At 36.9% G+C, this 18,081-nt stretch overlaps 1 protein-coding gene across 3 annotated transcripts; it reads right to left on the minus strand.

The window, feature by feature from the left end:
* Positions 1-23: 23 nt before the first annotated feature.
* On the minus strand, positions 24-11,199 carry pmm1 (phosphomannomutase 1). 3 transcript variants are annotated; one of them, XR_003936042.1, is made up of 9 exons: positions 10,852-11,199; positions 9,749-9,866; positions 8,028-8,104; positions 7,661-7,752; positions 7,308-7,407; positions 5,881-5,956; positions 1,847-1,962; positions 871-1,458; positions 24-829 (listed from the first exon to the last, which is right to left on the minus strand). XR_003936042.1 is itself a non-coding variant. In XM_030141135.1 (8 exons), exons 1-8 carry the CDS (start codon positions 10,987-10,989, stop codon positions 1,336-1,338), a joined length of 840 nt encoding a protein of 279 aa, XP_029996995.1. In that variant the 5' UTR covers positions 10,990-11,199; the 3' UTR covers positions 24-1,335. The 3 variants fall into 3 exon arrangements, 1 of the variants encoding a protein (XP_029996995.1); XR_003936043.1 differs by having other exon boundaries at positions 868-1,458; XM_030141135.1 differs by having other exon boundaries at positions 24-1,458.
* Positions 11,200-18,081: the final 6,882 nt, after the last annotated feature.

Here is an 18,081-nt window from a genome sequence, read left to right on the forward strand (position 1 = left end):
AGAAACACAGCCACAAGTTAAGGTCAGTAATATGATATCAAAAGCTTTATTACAATGAATGGAAACAAAATATAATATTTTAATCATACAAGACTGAAAAACATGACCATGTGCAATTACACTCAGGACACATTCACTGCCAGTTCTCTCTCCCTTAAGTTCACATGAATTCTGCAGCCTCAGAGTTAGGAGGAGTGTTTCCAGTCAGACATGAGATTGCAGCCATGCTTTTTTTGTTTTTGTTTTTTTGTACAATTATAGTCTGTAAAGCAGGCATTTTTTTTTAAACAATGAAAAGGTACAAGAATCAACATGGCTGACATATTTTTAAAAATGATTTTAAAAACATCTACATGATTTTAAAAGCTCAGCATCATGGAGTCAAGTAATGAGTATTTACACATTAGCTAGTATATGCCAGCTTTACAACAGATAGTGTTATTCTAACTGTTAAGTTTGTAAAGTGACTTGGCCACAGTAGCTTAATCCACTGGTTAAAACGATTTCACTGTGCCAGAGATGGAGATGGATGTATTTTAGACGTAAATAAAAAAACTTCACTTTTTTTACATTAAAAAGGACTTAAGCATAAACAAGCAGAGTGAGCAAGAGTTTCCTTTCATTTCCAGCAGTGTAATGAACTTAAAACAGACATTACACATTCAAGAAATCACACAATAAAACCGTCAGTAAATTCCATCCATCTCAGAGCGCGGTAAAAACATTGCAATACTTGGAATGATTCATTATGCTTTAATGCTTCATTCATCCCAATCTCAAAATGGGCTCCTAAAAACAACAAGCAACAGCTTGTGTGCCTTAAATATTACTAATAATTCAAATAAAGTAATTCATAAATGAATGAACTACTCTCTCTCACTCATCTCCTTCAGCAGTCCTCACAAAAAATTATGTTAACATTAGTGCAAAACAAAAGCGTTTACATCTCTTAATATAATGCAGGATCTTTAATAATCCCTCAAGTTTCCTCAAAATTATTATTATTTTGGTTATCTTTAAACACAGTAGTGACACTGCAGGCAAACAAATCTTGAGTTCAAGAAACTCTTGAACACAGATCATCTAACACCTTTTCATTTATTGTCCCTTTTTACAAAAAAAAAAAAAAAAAGCAGTGGGTTTTACTTTACAAATATCCTATCACCCTACTGTTGTCCCTTCCTCTTTAGAGTGACCACATTAATACATCAGTAGTAGTACCTTTCAGCAGTTCACTGAAAGCATAGGCTCAAGGTGCAGGTTGTCGCGCCTTCAGTGACCGATGTGACGGAGTCTGAGGTTAAAGGGACTTGGTATAGGAGTCAATCTGTAACATCAGGACTCGTGTGGTGGAGCATCAAAGAAGAGTTCTCGACAGAGCCTCGCTGTGTCTTCTGGGGAATATACCGTGAAACCAATCGTCCGAGGGTCATTGAAAATTTCGTAGTCGTTTCCTCCCTACACAGAAAATCACTCAAATTATAAACTAGTACACAGGACAGAATTTTCCCTCTGTTCTTGTGAGTAATAGAAGTTAAAACATGAAGATGTTTTCTACTTCTTATCAACTCTGACTTCTGACCTTTAACACCTTGGCTTATGCAAACAGACAGTGGTACCATCTTTATCGCTCAGTGTCAACTTTTGACTTATAAAAGATGCAAATATCCACAGACAGGTTACAAAACCTGTTGTAGAGCCTTTCCAGAGCATAGAGGCTGAATAATTTCCATGGGTTTTGGAATAACATACTTAATATATCGTCACAAATGGGTTTAATATTTAGCTGTTCACAAAAGGGGCACATAGTTTATAAAATGTCTTAGCACACACGAAACAAACTTACATCTGATGTCTCATTGCCAAAGAAGTAGATGGCGTCCAGACCCTCACTCTCCAGCAGCTCCAGACACAGTCTTTTGTCCCAGCCCTCAGGAAAAATGTCAAAGCTGATGAGACCACCTAGGACAAGATGACAAGGAATTATCAACAATATTACGGTAGCTCGAGACAACACATTTCTTCTAACAACTGATGACGAGACATTTTAGGACATTTTAACTTATTGTTTTGATTTCAAAAATCATGCACACTATTTTATATGTTAAATGGCTGGTATTTTCAGTGAAAAACAATTTGATTAACCCTCCAGTTGGCTAACCTGTCCAACACAAGATGATACAAACATAATGTTAGCAAGTAGCTAGTGGACAAACTGAGGGATTAGTAGATGAAGAGTCATATATTTCCCTAAAGAATCAGCAACAGGCAAACCTGGTTTTGCTAAACTTGTAAATGAGGAACTAGATATTAGCGTGTCCATGTGTTTAGTGCTAGCAGTCAGAATGAAGCAGATTTACATTTTTTCCTCAATTGAGGAAGAAAATCAATTCAGTTTTCATTCTGCAGGTATAGCAGAGAGAACACAAAACTAAATACTTCCCTTTTGACAGTCTTTCCTTGTTACAAACAGCCCTTACAATAATTCTACTTTTTCAACTAAACAGTGCTTTGTATATTTCTAATCGAAGAAATAAAGCAACAGTGTGCAGGGTTTACTGGGACCTTGTAGTGTTTAGTGATGTTACAGATTGCAATCAGCTGAATAACCATCACTAGCGCTGGGTGACAGGACCAAAGAAGTAGATTTTTTTAGGGTCAGGATAAAAAAATACTTTATCTGTTTTAGCTGGATGTTTTTATCATAAAACTTCTTTAAACATTGTATGCGAAAAAATTAAACAGCATAAAAGCAGTACTTATAAAGGTGTCAAAAAATAAGGTAAAGCACCACTGGTTGGCAAAGACTGTAGCAAAAGATTCATGAATAATACATGAAAGCAAACGTAACAGGTTGCATCTCAAATTTTTGTTCAGCAACAATGTCTCCAGAGAAAGCACTGATATTATTCTTCACAATTTCAAAGCAAAAACTTGAATTCACAAAAGAATTCACTCAATATACTATCCAGCCCCATTTTTTGCCCGATATGTGTTATTTTTTACTAGGACTTTACAGGATGGCTCGAGTAGAATATGATGTACTGACCATTTTCAGGTATGTGTCCTATGGATGACTGGCATTGTGCCGCTGACCCTCAGGGAGACACAGTATCAAGTCACACATTTTAGGTACAGCACTTCTATAAAGTCTCTAGGTGGGAGCAGCTCTGTGATTGTTCCTGGAAATGGGTAGACTGTGTGGGGGTAGGACAGAACAGAACAATATGTTTCACTTCTCCTTTGCAGCACTATCAGTACAACCTGACACCTTCTATATACTGATGAAAAGGCAAAATTAAAAGGTTATCATGGTCAAATCACCCACTGCTCTTGCCTCAGCCCCCCCCCCCCCACTTTTTCCAAGCATGAAAAAAAAAAAACTACAGTGATGACTACATATGTGAAAAATGACTAATTCCCTCTCTGAAGGCTATGTTTGGTTTGTCTTTGTGCCACTGCAGCATGGCGGATTCTGTGGAAGATGACCTGCTTCCTCTGTAGATAAGGGTTCATTCTCAGGTACCAGAAACACAATGATTCTAATTTTCTGGTGATTATACAACAATGTCAACAAAAATGTTACGTATCATCTACACACACAGATCCTTCTATTGCACCTTTAAGAGAAAATTGTTATGACTAAAAGAATGGAGTTGCAGTTAAGGCCATGCAAAATATTCCAGCTGTGGTTGTTTTCTTCCGTTAAAGAAGAAACATTTTGGCCTTGGTCAAATGACCACAATGATCTTTGAACTGTGAAATATGGCTGAAAAGCTTCGAGCAAATGCTCCCTCAACCTGCTCCCCCTTCCTCTTCCAACCATCAATTATCTTTAGTGCCTTATGCCTTATGTCTCAGCTGAAGCTTTAAAGAGCCAGTGACAAAGGAAATGGTTGGAAGGCATTCAACCAATCAGAGGGCTGCTTTCCTCACACACCCTCTACACGCCTCCATCCAAGACACCTTCAGTCCTCGTCTACAAACACTCCCAGTGTTTCTATATATCTTCAGCTAACCCATCTCCCAGCCTGGATAAATGAACTCATTGTACTTTTGCTAAACAGCTGACAATGCATAGATATGTGTTTTAAACCATCTTTAGCCTTATTGCTAAACCATGAATGGGGCAAATAAACCAAAATAAACCCATATCATATCAGGATAATTGTTTATTATCCTACTTTTATCAGTGTAGTGAATATAGGTTCCCTCAGATCAATACAAATTTTCACAGATATATACTTTAGATCGGACCGAATAACAATATCAGGATTACACATTATCCTTTGCTCAGCTCAGCACCATCCGTGGAAATGTCTGTACAGATAGACACTGAGAAAGGAAAATAAATAAGTCTCAAAGTTTGTGTCACACTCAACACGTGTCACAAAAAACACCGAAGTGTGTGTACGTGTGTGTAAAACATTCACCATATGGAAAAAATCAAAAAATGTTATCTAAGACAATAGTTAGAACAAAAAAGCATAAACACAGTTTTCCCCTGGGTTTTCACACTGCATCAGTAGCAAACACACAAGCAAACAAAATTTCTCAACCATATCGCAGGTATGTTGCCATGGGAAGAGGATGAACTGCATGTTTATGTGTCTGTTTATAATGTTTAACCCAGCACATTAATGTCTAACATAACTGCAATCAGTAATGAGGCACGGGTATATTTTTGTCAGAAATAAGTAACTGAAGACAGATATGCTGCAAAGCTGGTTTTGTAAATATGATGGAATGCTGTGCACACAAAGACAGGAGACTGATAAACTTGTTTTTCTTGGTGAAACACAAGCTTGAGGTATAAATGTAAAGATACTGTTATGGGTCTGACTGCTACTACTGAAAATGCATATGTTAAAAGGAGAAACAATTCATGAAAGGTCCAAACACAAAATGCATCAACACTGATTCTAAGGTATTTTAAGGTATAGCATATTAATATGGTATGAATAAAAGACCAGTTAAATGTTCAGTATGTGAGATTTAAGCGTGCACTTATGTAAAGTTTGTGTTGGAGTTATCTCGTCTACATCTATGATAACAGCCTGTTCAGTGACTTCTGTGTAGAGGACCTGGTCGACTTGAACTTGCTCCTGGGCTTTTCAATGCATCTCTTCTACTTTCTTAACTGTTGCTACAGTGTGCAACAGAACTTAACTTATAAATGGAGTTGGCAAATGTCAAGAAAAAAACTGGCTCCCACCACAACACAAACACCATGTAAACACTCAAGTTCAGGTGAATCTTATACCTTGAACATGAGAAGTAAGAGGAGGCTATCAGATTACAAGAGGTGACATAAAATGTTAAGTGGGTCATTTCATGAGTGTTAGAAAGGTCACGTTCATCTGTCATGACTGGGATGGCATATATAGGTGAAACAGAGTAATGGTAGACTGGAGAAAAAAAGTGCATATTTTTTCAGGAGTGAAACCAAAAGAAAGGAAAAATAAAGTTGTGAAAAGGCCATAAAATAGCAGCATTTACACTCAGGCTGTTTAATAATGGATTCAGCCCTGAGTCCTGAAGTGCAAATGCTGCTGCACAGAAAACCAGTACGTGATCAGACTAAAATATAAGTCAGCCAGTAAATTGCGGTTATCTTGTGCATCGAGGGAGTGAGGCTGCTAGCTGATAAATGCATTGATGCCAGCTAGCCCTGCAGTGCTACGCTACATTTAGATCAAGTACATTTCCTGACTGTAATTTACACCTTGTGGGTCAGAGTCAGAGTTAAAGTCACTGGATAGAATATTACAGCAAAAAGTCTTGCAGATGCCCACGTTTTAACTAGTGGGTGTCTATGACTAAGGTCCTGCTAAATGTGTAACCTGACTATCTCACTTCATAAATGGACAACCTTCTCACCTTTAGTGAATCGTAGTCCCTTCCCAGCAAACTCCTCTTTAAGGGCAGCGACAAATTTCTCCCTGATCTTTTCCCTCTATGGAGACAAGAAACAGAAGGGTCAGGGTCAACTCAACAACCTCATTAATGGACTTTTAATTCAATCTAGGACTCCAAGCATGATTACTTGTTTTAACCAAATAGAATCCCATTGCCATCGAGATCTCTTTTACAAGGGTGACCTGGCCAAGAGGTCAGCAGCAAACACCATGAAAGAAAACAGGTTTTACAGACAGGTAATAACAATAAATTAAAACAAACAAACAGGAATGATATTGTAATAACAGAAACGTTAGGTAGTTTTTCAAAGGGCAGTTGATAAAGTGCTAAAATTTAGTTGAGGTCACAGCAATTTAAAAACACAGGCATTGTCTGATTGGCTCTCGCTGTCTTGTCTGTAAGACAGAGTTGTTGTCTCTCAAGTCAAAGCTCAAGGTTCAAGGTTTCCTTATTTGTCTCCCATGGGAGAAATGTGTCTTGGACAAGGGCAGTGCTGTTTTACAGGTATTAAAAAACATAAAAACCTTCAAAAAATAGTAAAATACAGAATACAATAAATAGATCAACACTTAATGACACGGTGTAAAAACACAAGACCTTTCTAAAACATTAAAATACAGAATACAAATACAAAAATAAACACACCACCACATATCCAAATACATATCCCAGCATTCACACCTACACATACATCCAATCCCCTGGCTATCTCATCTGTACCTGTTCATCCTTCACCAATTGTTCATTAATTGGCCTAATTGAAATAGGAATGAATGAGTGCTTGAGATGATTGTGTATGCCCAGTGACACTCTGTACCACTACCTCCTCCCTGAAATCAATAAAACATACTCTGTAAATAGTACATGATTTGTATCTGACCTGATGTTATTGGTCAATATACACAATTTTTCATGTAGAGCTTAATATGCAAGTTGATCATTGCTGTGGATCATGCTGTGTAGATATTCTACAGCAGTTGAGGGGTTAAACCTCTAGTCCTCTGCTGCAATCAGCCTCCTTCATATCGCCTAGCTCTGTTAAACCATCAATGGAAAGCCTGTTAAGCTGCCTTGAAAGCTGAGCATTGTTTAACCTCTCTGCCTCTGCTTCACTGGACACGTTTCATGACATAGAAAAGCAGCCCACCATTAGTCTCTGGTCTGATGTGTAAGTTTGTTTTGCTAGGCTTTTGAATTTAGCTACTGTTGTTGTAATATTAAGAAAATGTTATGCAGTATTGACCAACTCTCTACATCAGTAAAGAGTGTTTTTTTCCCAGTGCTGCCTTTGTAATAAGATACAACATAAAATATATGATGCAAAATATCCATTAATTACATGCGAGGGAATTTCTCCACTATATCACACTACTGACAAATTACTTTACCTTATCAATTTCAGAGAATTCAATTCGCTCTTCCAGTGTGCAGCTCCGGCCAATTGGAGAGATGTTGAGCATGCCATTTCTGAACTCAATGAATGTTCCCCTGCAGACAGAAAGAAATATGTAGAGGCAAGAGGGTGTAACAAAGACAGAAAATTGAGTTTGGTTATATATAACTGCCAAAAATAGAAAGTTTAATAGGTATGTTGTAATGTTATTCCTTCTAAGAGAGACATCTTCCCTCCCAACTGACAGACAAATACATGTGACATTCAAGGACTGCAGGAAAGAAATAACTGTGTTATTGTAAATAAATGGTAGTCACACTGTCCTGTAAGTTTTGGTCATAGTCTCACCTTTTCTTTGGCAGCTTGATGAGTCCCATGTAGCTGAGGCAAAAGTTGATCAGGTCCTGCAGCAGCTCCTCACCGATTTGGTTCTGAATAGCCTGTCAAATGATAATAATCTCCATTAACAAATAAAATACCTTACCCTACACTAGCGTGTGCTCCATCAGGTTCAGGTGCATGATAACATACAGTACTTTATCTCACTCTTAAACAAAGGACCTAACTTGTATAGATTTTCTTCACGATGCTTTATTTGACAAAATCCACTAAATACAATCAGAAACCTTCCTTGACAAAACCCAAATTTTCAGTACATATATGAATTATAAGAGGAAGGATTTACAGTGTAGTAATTTTATATTTTTTCACTTACATGTTTTGAGAGGAGTTTCCCATCCTTGTACTGCACTGTCCCATTTTCAGCAAACACATAGTCAAACTTGTGGATCACTGCAAACCAGAAGACAGGTAGGTGAATGTAGCTAAATGTGCAAATCTGAACATCTGACATCTGAAGGACAAAACGCTCTGGTTGCAGATTATATGTAACACTACCTTTTCTAAAACTTTAATCTCTCTTTCCCACTCACTTCATGAATCACTGTCTCTCCAAGTGGGTCCTAAATATCACAAAACCTGCTACTGAAACAAGCTGCCAGGTGATCATGTGGTGTATGCAATTTTAAATAATAAAGTCATTTAACTGACCATTTTAATACCGTATTTTGTCATTTCTCAAAAGTGTGTTGTTACAGTTGTTATCATCCTATTTTGAATAGAGCTGCTATACATTTTCAGTCCATTTAGGGTGATATTTTGTGGTCTCTATATTATCAACTGGCATAGTTTACATCATGAGGCATGGAAGGAGTGCTCTGCCACCTTTAACATACTTGGCATGAGAAACCACATGGCTCCCTAGGCACAATACATGTACATTCCAGTTGTGACCTAACACTTACTCATAAACTAGACTGTTCTGTTGTCCTGCCAATCTAGTGTGTGTTAACTCAGCTGGAGGGTTGGCACTGCTATGGTGGTGGGTTTGGGACTCACTTTAAAGTAGATCTAAGTAATGGAATGATTGTGAGAGATATTTCAGTAGTCATCAGAGAAATCATCATTAGAGAAAGAGATCATTATCATTAAAAAAGATCATTAGAGAAAGTCAGTAGTGTAGAAACAGTTTGAAAGTAGTTTCCACGCATCCTGAATAATGTCATTAATTAACTTACAACATCTATGACATACATTGTGCTTTTCTACAAACATGGAATGAGAGCTATTCTGATTCATGAACATAATTTTAAACTGTTCAGGGGTTTACAATCAAAAATTGGTACCAATAATAGGTAAATAGGTTTGACACCTGGAAGTTTGGTTCCCACAAAAAAACAGTTGCTGTGTGCACCACTGTGGGTGTGTCACATTACAAAAACATTCTACAGCTAGGTGGAGTAATACAAATCATTTCACTAAACAGTTTCTTCGTTAGACTTATGTGGATTTAGAAGAATAGTAATTGTAACGGAAATGTCACAGCTGAAATAAACCCTAGTAAGAAAGCTACGGACGTGTGTGTTTTTGCTGGTTTTGTCCTGATAAGTTGATTATCCAGCACCAAGCAAGATTATTCACTACTGGGATTTGCATATAGGGTGCTCTGATGAACGTGGTGCAGCACTCTCTGTTTGTTTAGAATGGTTCCACTCAAAACCTGTGGAAATGTTGGCTGGTTTATCAAACTATACTAAGATTTCCAGAGTTAAAACTGATTGAAGAACTAGAAGAATTTATTTACACAGATAAAGAACGAGGAAGTCTAAAGTGCTTTGTTTGTACAGAGGATCTCTCTGCTGTTATAAGCTTTGTCACTGTTGTCTCTGTATTAAGTGTCTATTATGCTGCATAACTTCGGTCAACTCATGGCCTAAATCCCATTTTCTTCCCCAGGGGCCCATCCTCTCTGGACTACTCCCTGTGGTCTGGCATCCAATTAAGCAGAGGCTACAATAAAACATGTCAGGCCAAGCGGTGTAAAGGATGTGAAGCTTTTAAAGTGTCTGTGGTTGAGGCAGGAAAAGGCTCGCTCACCATCATCTCCCTCCCCGAGTTGTTCTGCTATCTTGGAGTAGTCTGACCCTCCCACAATGCCAATTTTCACTTTTCTCCGCAGGGTTTGGAAGAACTCATCTAGCTGTGGGTCAATTTTCTGTGGAATGGGAACAAAATACACTGCATGTTATCACTTTCGATTAACTAACAGAGCCTCTAGCACAGACAAACAAGTCTAAACATGCAAAAAAATGTTTGGCAACTTTAAAAAGAGGGGACATAACAGCAGGATTTGCTTTTGTGTGTTGTCTTTGGGTTTTTTTTTTGCTTTGGAATAGAGCCCATTTTCCAGCATATGGAAGAAACGCCTGAGCTACACACAGGGGAGACCGGATTATTATGTAATATCTGGGCAATGGTGGGCTCTGCACACATCCAACTGTTACCTTACATGCACTGACCCAAAACAGTGCATGTAAAACAAAATGAACAGAAAACTCATGGAAAACAATCACTCAATGAACAGCCAAACCATCAATGAATTGATCACAGTTTTTCTCTTACATATAATTAAAAGTTTGGAAATTATTATTCCCTGTATACATTTTATAAAAACAGCCATTCAACATGACCTTTCCATATTCTGCAGTTAAATTACTAATATGATATTAATTTACATGTTACTTGTTATTAAGAAAATTAGGTTTGTGATGGGGCTGTGTGATACAAACATGTCACGTGTCTTTTGCCTTTAATGTAAACAGAAGAAAACCCTTAAGCTTATATGGGATGGCAAGACCGGGACAGTCTGCAAGTGTATTTTGACATAAATAAGTCACAAGACTCTGAACAGACCTGTAATCTACCAGTCTAGACCAGCATATGGGTAGGTTCTTATTTCACTGTGATGTAATTCTGATGTTTTGTGCAGAGGAAAAGCAAAAAAAATCAAATAAATAAATAAATAAATCTTAGAGTGGTGCATTTTGAGATCAGTGGGACAGAGTGTGCTTTCGCCTCCCATCGGGAAAATCAGAGACAAATTGTGAAACCAGAACAGTGGAGGTGAATGAAGCTGTTATTAACTGGATGTTGCTTCGATAACCGCGCGCTTTGCCGGTTCGTCGGTCAGATGCGCTCACCTCTCTGGGTGGTGTCAGAGTCCCGTCCACATCAAACAAGCAGAGGATGTTCCGGTCCGTAGAGAAGCCCCTGGACTCACCCATCGCCCCTTCCCTTTCTACAAATATCACCTCTGATTTGCAAGTTTTGCAGGACATAAAATACACAGTCACATGAGGATAAAAATTACATAGGCTACAATCACGCTTTTTTTTTTTTTTTTCCTTTTTAAACACAAGTTTTCCTCTTCTTATGCGAGCTGACAGCCAGTTCTTCTCTTTCTGGTCCACAGACGTGTTGTTCCCGCTCGGCTCGGCTCGGCTCAGCCCGGCTCAGGGTCTTAAACACATTCCACTTCAACAAGCTCGACGTGCAAAACGTGCCAGGTTTCTTTTGCGACGCACAACTCATCCGGCAGCCAATCACAGGCGGGATATTGGTACTGACGCAAAAGTGGGTGGGACATATGATATAAATACATCAGTCAACAATTATCCGACCTTTAACCTACAAGTGTCAGATAAATGGAGGAGATGGACGGAGGACAGAGACCAAACAGGATACAACCCAGGATGTTTAGTTGGAATGTTGTTTATTAGTGGACAGTAATACCGCAATTTACAGGAGTGATACAAGTGTAATACAAACAAAGCCACTAGACAGGTATGATACTGAATCGATCTGTTGTTGAATATTGTCGCAACTTTCTTTCAATATTACAGTTTTTGTAGTGAGATGCAGCTCATCAGTCTTTGGGAATGTATATGTTATCTGGTTATCTATCATCCCTGACATGGATCAATTTCAATGGCCTGTTTCAATGATGGTATTATTAATTTTATAGGCTATTTCTACTAATTTTATTATTATTATTATTATTATTATTATTATTATTATTATTATTATTATTATTTGTTTTGTTTTGTTTTGTTTTGTTTTTATTGCCGACTGGAAAAAGTCATCAGTAGAAGCATCAATAAAATAATTTACATACCTGAGACGGGAACAATGTGTTTGATTACTAACATTACAATTATACCTAATGTCACTACTTTGAATCATAGCTATTTATTTGTTTAATTATTTATTTGACAGGGACAATGCAGTCAAACATAGTTGCAGCTGATGTGATGCATATAGAGTTTATAGCTAGTGCTAATTCTTAACTCCAGTCCCCAGTTGGTCTCTTCCACAACATTGCAGTACAATATAAAATATACATAATTTAAAACAATCATACCATACAATTCAGTAATCCAGTGTTGCATTTATATGACATATGTGTTATATTCAAATGAACAACTTCCACTTAATTTAGGATCTGTGTCAGCAACGACACAAATCATTTATTTTTGTATACAGTTATAAGTAAATTTAAGCAGTAAGGGGATAAAGTTTTACAAATGAGCTTTTTGTAATAGTAATTTTTGCAGCTATTAACCAAACTAGTCTTGAACTCCAGATATTGCTTTTTTTTTTTTTTTTCTTTTTGCTGTTGTCAACAACTTTTCAGATACCGATTCATGCTACTATTACAAATAAATAAATAAATAAATAAAATTTGTTTGACTTTCATTGCCATGCTGATTAGCTTTCATTCAGTCATTCAGGTTCTGTCTGGTCTTCATGCTTATGTAAGCTGATTTATTCAGGCCTTTAGTTATAGGATCCAATGCGATTGAGCCCCATTAATATGATACATTTGAGGTAATAGACTCAGTGCTAACACCTATTTTCATAGATAAAAGTCAGTATTAATTACAGAATAATTACACCCGTGACAGCAAAATTCATGAAACAATTTTTAGGAATCAAGAGCTGACAGCACTCTGTAATGTTATACCAAACTCTTAGACAACACATTGCTGCATCCCTCTGTATGTTATTATTAATTATGTTCATTTAACCAATGGTGCCTATGCTCAGGGATGCTCTATCAAAAATAATTTTAACCTTATAACCTTTAAATCATTCACTCTAAAAAATTTTTTGCCAGAGCTGCAGAAGGTTTCTTGTATTACCGGTACTTTTGTTAGAGAATTTATATCAGAATTTTTTTTTTTTTTAATTTAAGTATATTTTTGTTGAAACATGGATTTCTTGATTTGACGGTAACAAAAAAATTGAGATGTGCTTCTTTTTTTTTACTGTAAGTATTAGGAAATGAAGATAAGATATTCCTTTATTAGTCCCACAAGGGGAAATTTTGGAATTCATAGTGACTATATGTAAATCATCTATACTCATTAGTATATGCAAAGTGTAATGTCCTTACATGAACCTACTGTATTTATTTAGTCATCCATTTCCCTTTTATGCTTAACTCTGCCTTTTGTCTGTCTTTTTTGTCATAACCTGGCTCGCAGGCCATGACAAAATAAGCACCACTCTATATTTTAGAAAGTAAATATTTTATTCAACAGAAGTAAGTGAAATAGAGGATAATCAAACATACGAAGTGTGATGGTCAGCATATCAGCGGTGTATGACATGGGTGTAGTATAATGATGTGTGTAAATGAAAGTATGCAAGTAAACAAAAGGAGAAAGAATTTATATGCTGGAGGACACCAGGCCCAGATGTCGCCTGCAGTAGGCGTTGAGCTGCACATTCTACAACCAGTTATTTACAACAATCACTGCTGCTCAACAGGACCCATGGCACTCTACTTTAATTTCACTGGTAGCACTCACTGCGTTATATTATTTATGATGGGAGACGAATAAATAATGTTCTCTGAAAGATCACTGTTGTTGTCGTAAGTCAACACATCCACAAGAGGGCAGAACAAGAGAAAGACTGATGGTACCACTCAGCAGTTCTACTCTGCTGACAGAAGCTACTGGTTTTAATGAGGAAGGAGGAACTGAAGAGGCATGACCTAAGTTTTATAGTTGTCTGTGGTTAGGATTTTAAACTAATTACTCTCCATTTCTACTCAAATAGACCTGAAGTTAACTGCACTCTGGATTCAAGTGGTTATCTTTGCATGTTTGCCAAAGAAGGGAAGGCAAAGTCAGTCAAAGAAAAAAAGAGGACTTCTTTTCATCTTTTTAACTTGTTTAAACACCCAGCAGAGTATGCTTTTCAAGAAAGTCTCATATCTTTAGGTTTTAAAACAACAAAAACTGGAAAAAAAGGACAGAATATGTCAGCATTACAGTTTTAGCCCAGTCATCATTACATTTTAATAGCTTTTGAAGAGGGGAAAAAAAAAACATGAAAACTTCAATACTTCACAGTGCAAAAGTTGTTGGACTTGTTGACCAGCAGTATTTTTACAGCTGCCCTGCTTAACACTGGCGCAATAAATTAATTATATGTTCTTTCCGCATTTCAAAACAATCATAAATCACCACAGCGTGAATTGGAGGATCAAATTAAGTGATTTGACTTGTGGTCAATAACACGATATGTTTTGGTGTTTTTAAGGCACCTACATATAATCATGTCTTTGCTCTGACTTTGTTTGACTTAAATTACCTTAAATACACACTTAGGGATGTTTCCATAAAGATTTTGGTGTCCCTTTAGTGCAGTGAGAGTCAAACAATGTGGAGCCACCAAGGTCAGTCATTTATTTATGTGTCTGATTTATTAGTAATTTGGCAATCAATCTGATCAAACTACATGGTGTAGCAGGTGGCAGAGGGCACGGTCTTATCATAAACAGACTAATCATTAGCTTCTGTATATATTAACATGCCTCCTTATCTGACTTTGACCCCAATTCCGTACCTGTAGACACGGTTTTTAGCTTTAACCTTTATTCAAAGGACAAGGCTGCAATTTTTCTGTTTATGTCGGACAAAGATACAGCTATAAAAGTCAAACCCAATACTATTGTCCTTGTATTGTTCACTACCTTAAGCCTAGTTTATCATACTGACGGAAAATTCTAATATGTCACAAATCCTTAAAAAAAAAGGTAATTTGTTTCATGAGGGACTGGAGGTTTTGGAAAACATCACTTAGGGAAGAGTAAATAGTTCACTTAGCAGGTATAACAGGCCAAAGTATACCCCAGGCCGGAGAGTAGGCTGTGCTCGACTATACCCAGGGAATATTCTGCCCTTAAACTGGCCCAGGCCAAACTGGCCTTCTATTCTATTCTATTCTATTCTATTCTATTCTATTCTATTCTATTCTATTCTATTCTATTCTATTCTATTCTATTCTATTCTATTCTATTTCACCTGTCTGGATGTACCCCCTCATGTGCCCCCACCCTACTGCATCTTTACAGACTGGAACTACACCCGTAAATGGATGTCCATCAGTCTTGGTTTCGTCTACAGCCTGTCCGTCCATGGAAGTGGATCTCTTCTGTAGAATATACCCAGGGTATAATCCAGCCTAGGCCTATTCCAGTTGGAGGTATGCTTTGGCCTGTTACACCAGGACTATTTTCAGAGGTGATAAAAAACAAATATTTAGTTTTTTGCCTATTCTGACTATCTATTTTTCTAATGACATTTTACTTTTACTCCCTACATCTGACACAAAAACATATACATTTTACTTTTCAAAACAGCCTTGTTACTTTACATTTAATGCTGTTGTGGATACTCTAACATTCTTTTGCATCATTGTGTGCCTTCTCATTATCAAGACTGAGTTTAACTTAAATGAAGTGAGCAATCACACAAAGACATGACAGTTCCCTGGTATATACCGAATATACATTAATACAGTAACACATAATATGGCATATTACATGCCTGTTGTATGTTGGTGCATATTACACACAAGAAATGTAGCAAAATGAAAACATTAAAGACGTAAGTCAAAAATAATGCAAAGATGCAACAAGATGAGAAGCATAAATGATGTAACTCAATGAACCCCAAAAATAATGAACAATGAGTTAAAAAATGACATAAGATTTCAGATTTTTTTCTGTTGCTGACATTAAAAATTCATTTAAGCTTCATTATAGTTTCTCATATTTATTTGTATTTATTATGTTAAAAATATGGTTGTAGAGCAAGCTGCCCATTCCATAGGCACTAATACACCCCCATACCATCAGAGATGTAGATTTTTGAGAACAAGCTGGGTGGTCATCGCTGTCCTCTTTAGTCCAGAGGAAACAGAATCCATGGTTTCAAGAAAAGAATTTCACATTTCAATTCTTTGCCACAGACATGTCCATCAAACGCCTGCTTTTTACTTTTACACTGAGTACTGCAGTAAAGAAATAGAATCAGTACTTCTTTTACTAAATCAGATTTTTTTTTTACAGAAATTTCATGGATCAACAGTCAAGTTACCTAACAACTTAGTTTCGTTTAGTACAGATTAAAAAAAACAGCTTGACAGTTTCACATATCCGTCTTTCACTTGTCTCAACTGGACTATGGAGTGATAAACTAATTCCACAACAGCATTTTTATGGTTGTTACAATGAACAAACTGCCATATTTAATATCATCATTTATTATTTATTCTTACTAGACACTAGCTGTGTAAAGGATCATTTAAAAAGATTCTTGTGAATATTTCTGTTTATGCATATGTAGAGTTTATACTGTACCAGCAGTTTGGGGGTTTTAAAGCAGCTCTCTTATCTGTTTTAGCGCTGAGCGAAAAACATTCACCCATTTTCCTGTACTGACAATAACAGCCACTGTTAACAATGTTCAGTTGCTATTTGACAACCCGGATGAGACAATAAAACAAAGAGACTTGTTCCTTTTAACATGTTCCTGTTTCCTCTGCCTGATAATAGGCCGGAATGCATTGAGATAGAAAGCCTCTTCACATGAAACTGTAATGGACTAAATGACTGTGACCCTCAAACCAACTGAGCTATTACAACGTCAAACGTGCATGTTTGTTCAAGATGTTTACGACCCTGTGAGGTGTCATTGGACAGGAAGACAAGTGATTATGTACTAGGGCAGAAGTTTGGGCTGGAAATGTTAAGTCATAGCTCAAATGTGTTGTCACACTGCATAATGGACATGTGTTCTTCTAGTACACATTAGAGCCGTTAAAGAGATGACAGTTGTTTTTCTAACAAAAACTGTACATGACATTTTCCACAAAAAAAAGTTAATTTAACATTGGCTGACTCTGATATATATGGCTCTTATCAGGAGGATAATTTTTTATCAGTTGTGAAGCAAGAAGTATAATACAGTGGGAAGGACAATGATAATTCCATCACAAACAGATAAGAGAAGAGTCGAACGTGAGCCAGATTTAGGATTGGCAATGAAACTACACTCTTTTTATTAAAATGAAAGGAGACTATTAATGAAACTCAAGTGGATACTAGTTTATGTAAGTACTTATAATGAGAGTAAAACAAATCATTCCAACAAAATTCATACAATAAGACATGATTTATTTGATGACTACATTTCAACAGGTTCAGGCCCATGTGTTGAGACGTCCAGTAACAATTTCAAGGAATTTAATTTCACTTGGGGAATAAGACAAAAATATTGTTCATCTTAAACACCATAAAAACATCAAAGCTAGTGCTGTATAATCCATCTCTCAACAAATTTACAGAAATAATTTTCAAATCCAATTCTAAAAAAAAGTTTTGATGATGTTTGAACAAAACAGAGTGCAATTTGCCAATTTCACAAGTCAATATTTTATTCATAAATGAACGCAGAAAACATGGGTCATTTTACATTGAAAAAAATAAGGTAATGTTGAGTTTGATAGCAGCCAAAAGCCTCCAAAAAGGTAGGAGAGGGCCATGTTCGCCAATGTATAGGATTCCATCTTCTTTTAACAACAGTCTGTGTGCGTCTGGGAACTGAGGAGACCAATTACTGGAGTTTTGGAAGGGGAGCGCTGGCCCATTCTTGTCAGACGTAGGATTCTAACAGCTCAGCTGTCCTGGGTCATCTTTATTGTATTTTTTGGTTCATAATAGGCCAAAAGTTTGTAACTGGTGAAAGGTCTGAACTGCAATCAGGTCAGTTCAGTACCTGGACTCTGAGATGCAGAATGTCTGTTATGTCTGGATACTTCCATCCAGGTGTCATGGGGACACATGTGTATACCTTTCAACACTGATGTGCCCATTGCCCATTGAAGGCACTAATGCACCCCCATACCATCAGAGCTGCACATTCAGCAGCAGCTGTGTTTTAAACAAGAACTAATAACAAGCCTCTTTCAGTCCAGAGAGAGACCCAGTGTCCAAGGTTTCCAAAAAGAATTTTAAATTGCAATTTGTCTGACCCCAGAACAGTTTTACACAAAGACTCTGTACATTTTAATGA

This window comes from Sphaeramia orbicularis, chromosome 8 (assembly GCF_902148855.1).
Source record: "Sphaeramia orbicularis chromosome 8, fSphaOr1.1, whole genome shotgun sequence".
NCBI classification, from domain to species: domain Eukaryota; kingdom Metazoa; phylum Chordata; class Actinopteri; order Kurtiformes; family Apogonidae; genus Sphaeramia; species Sphaeramia orbicularis.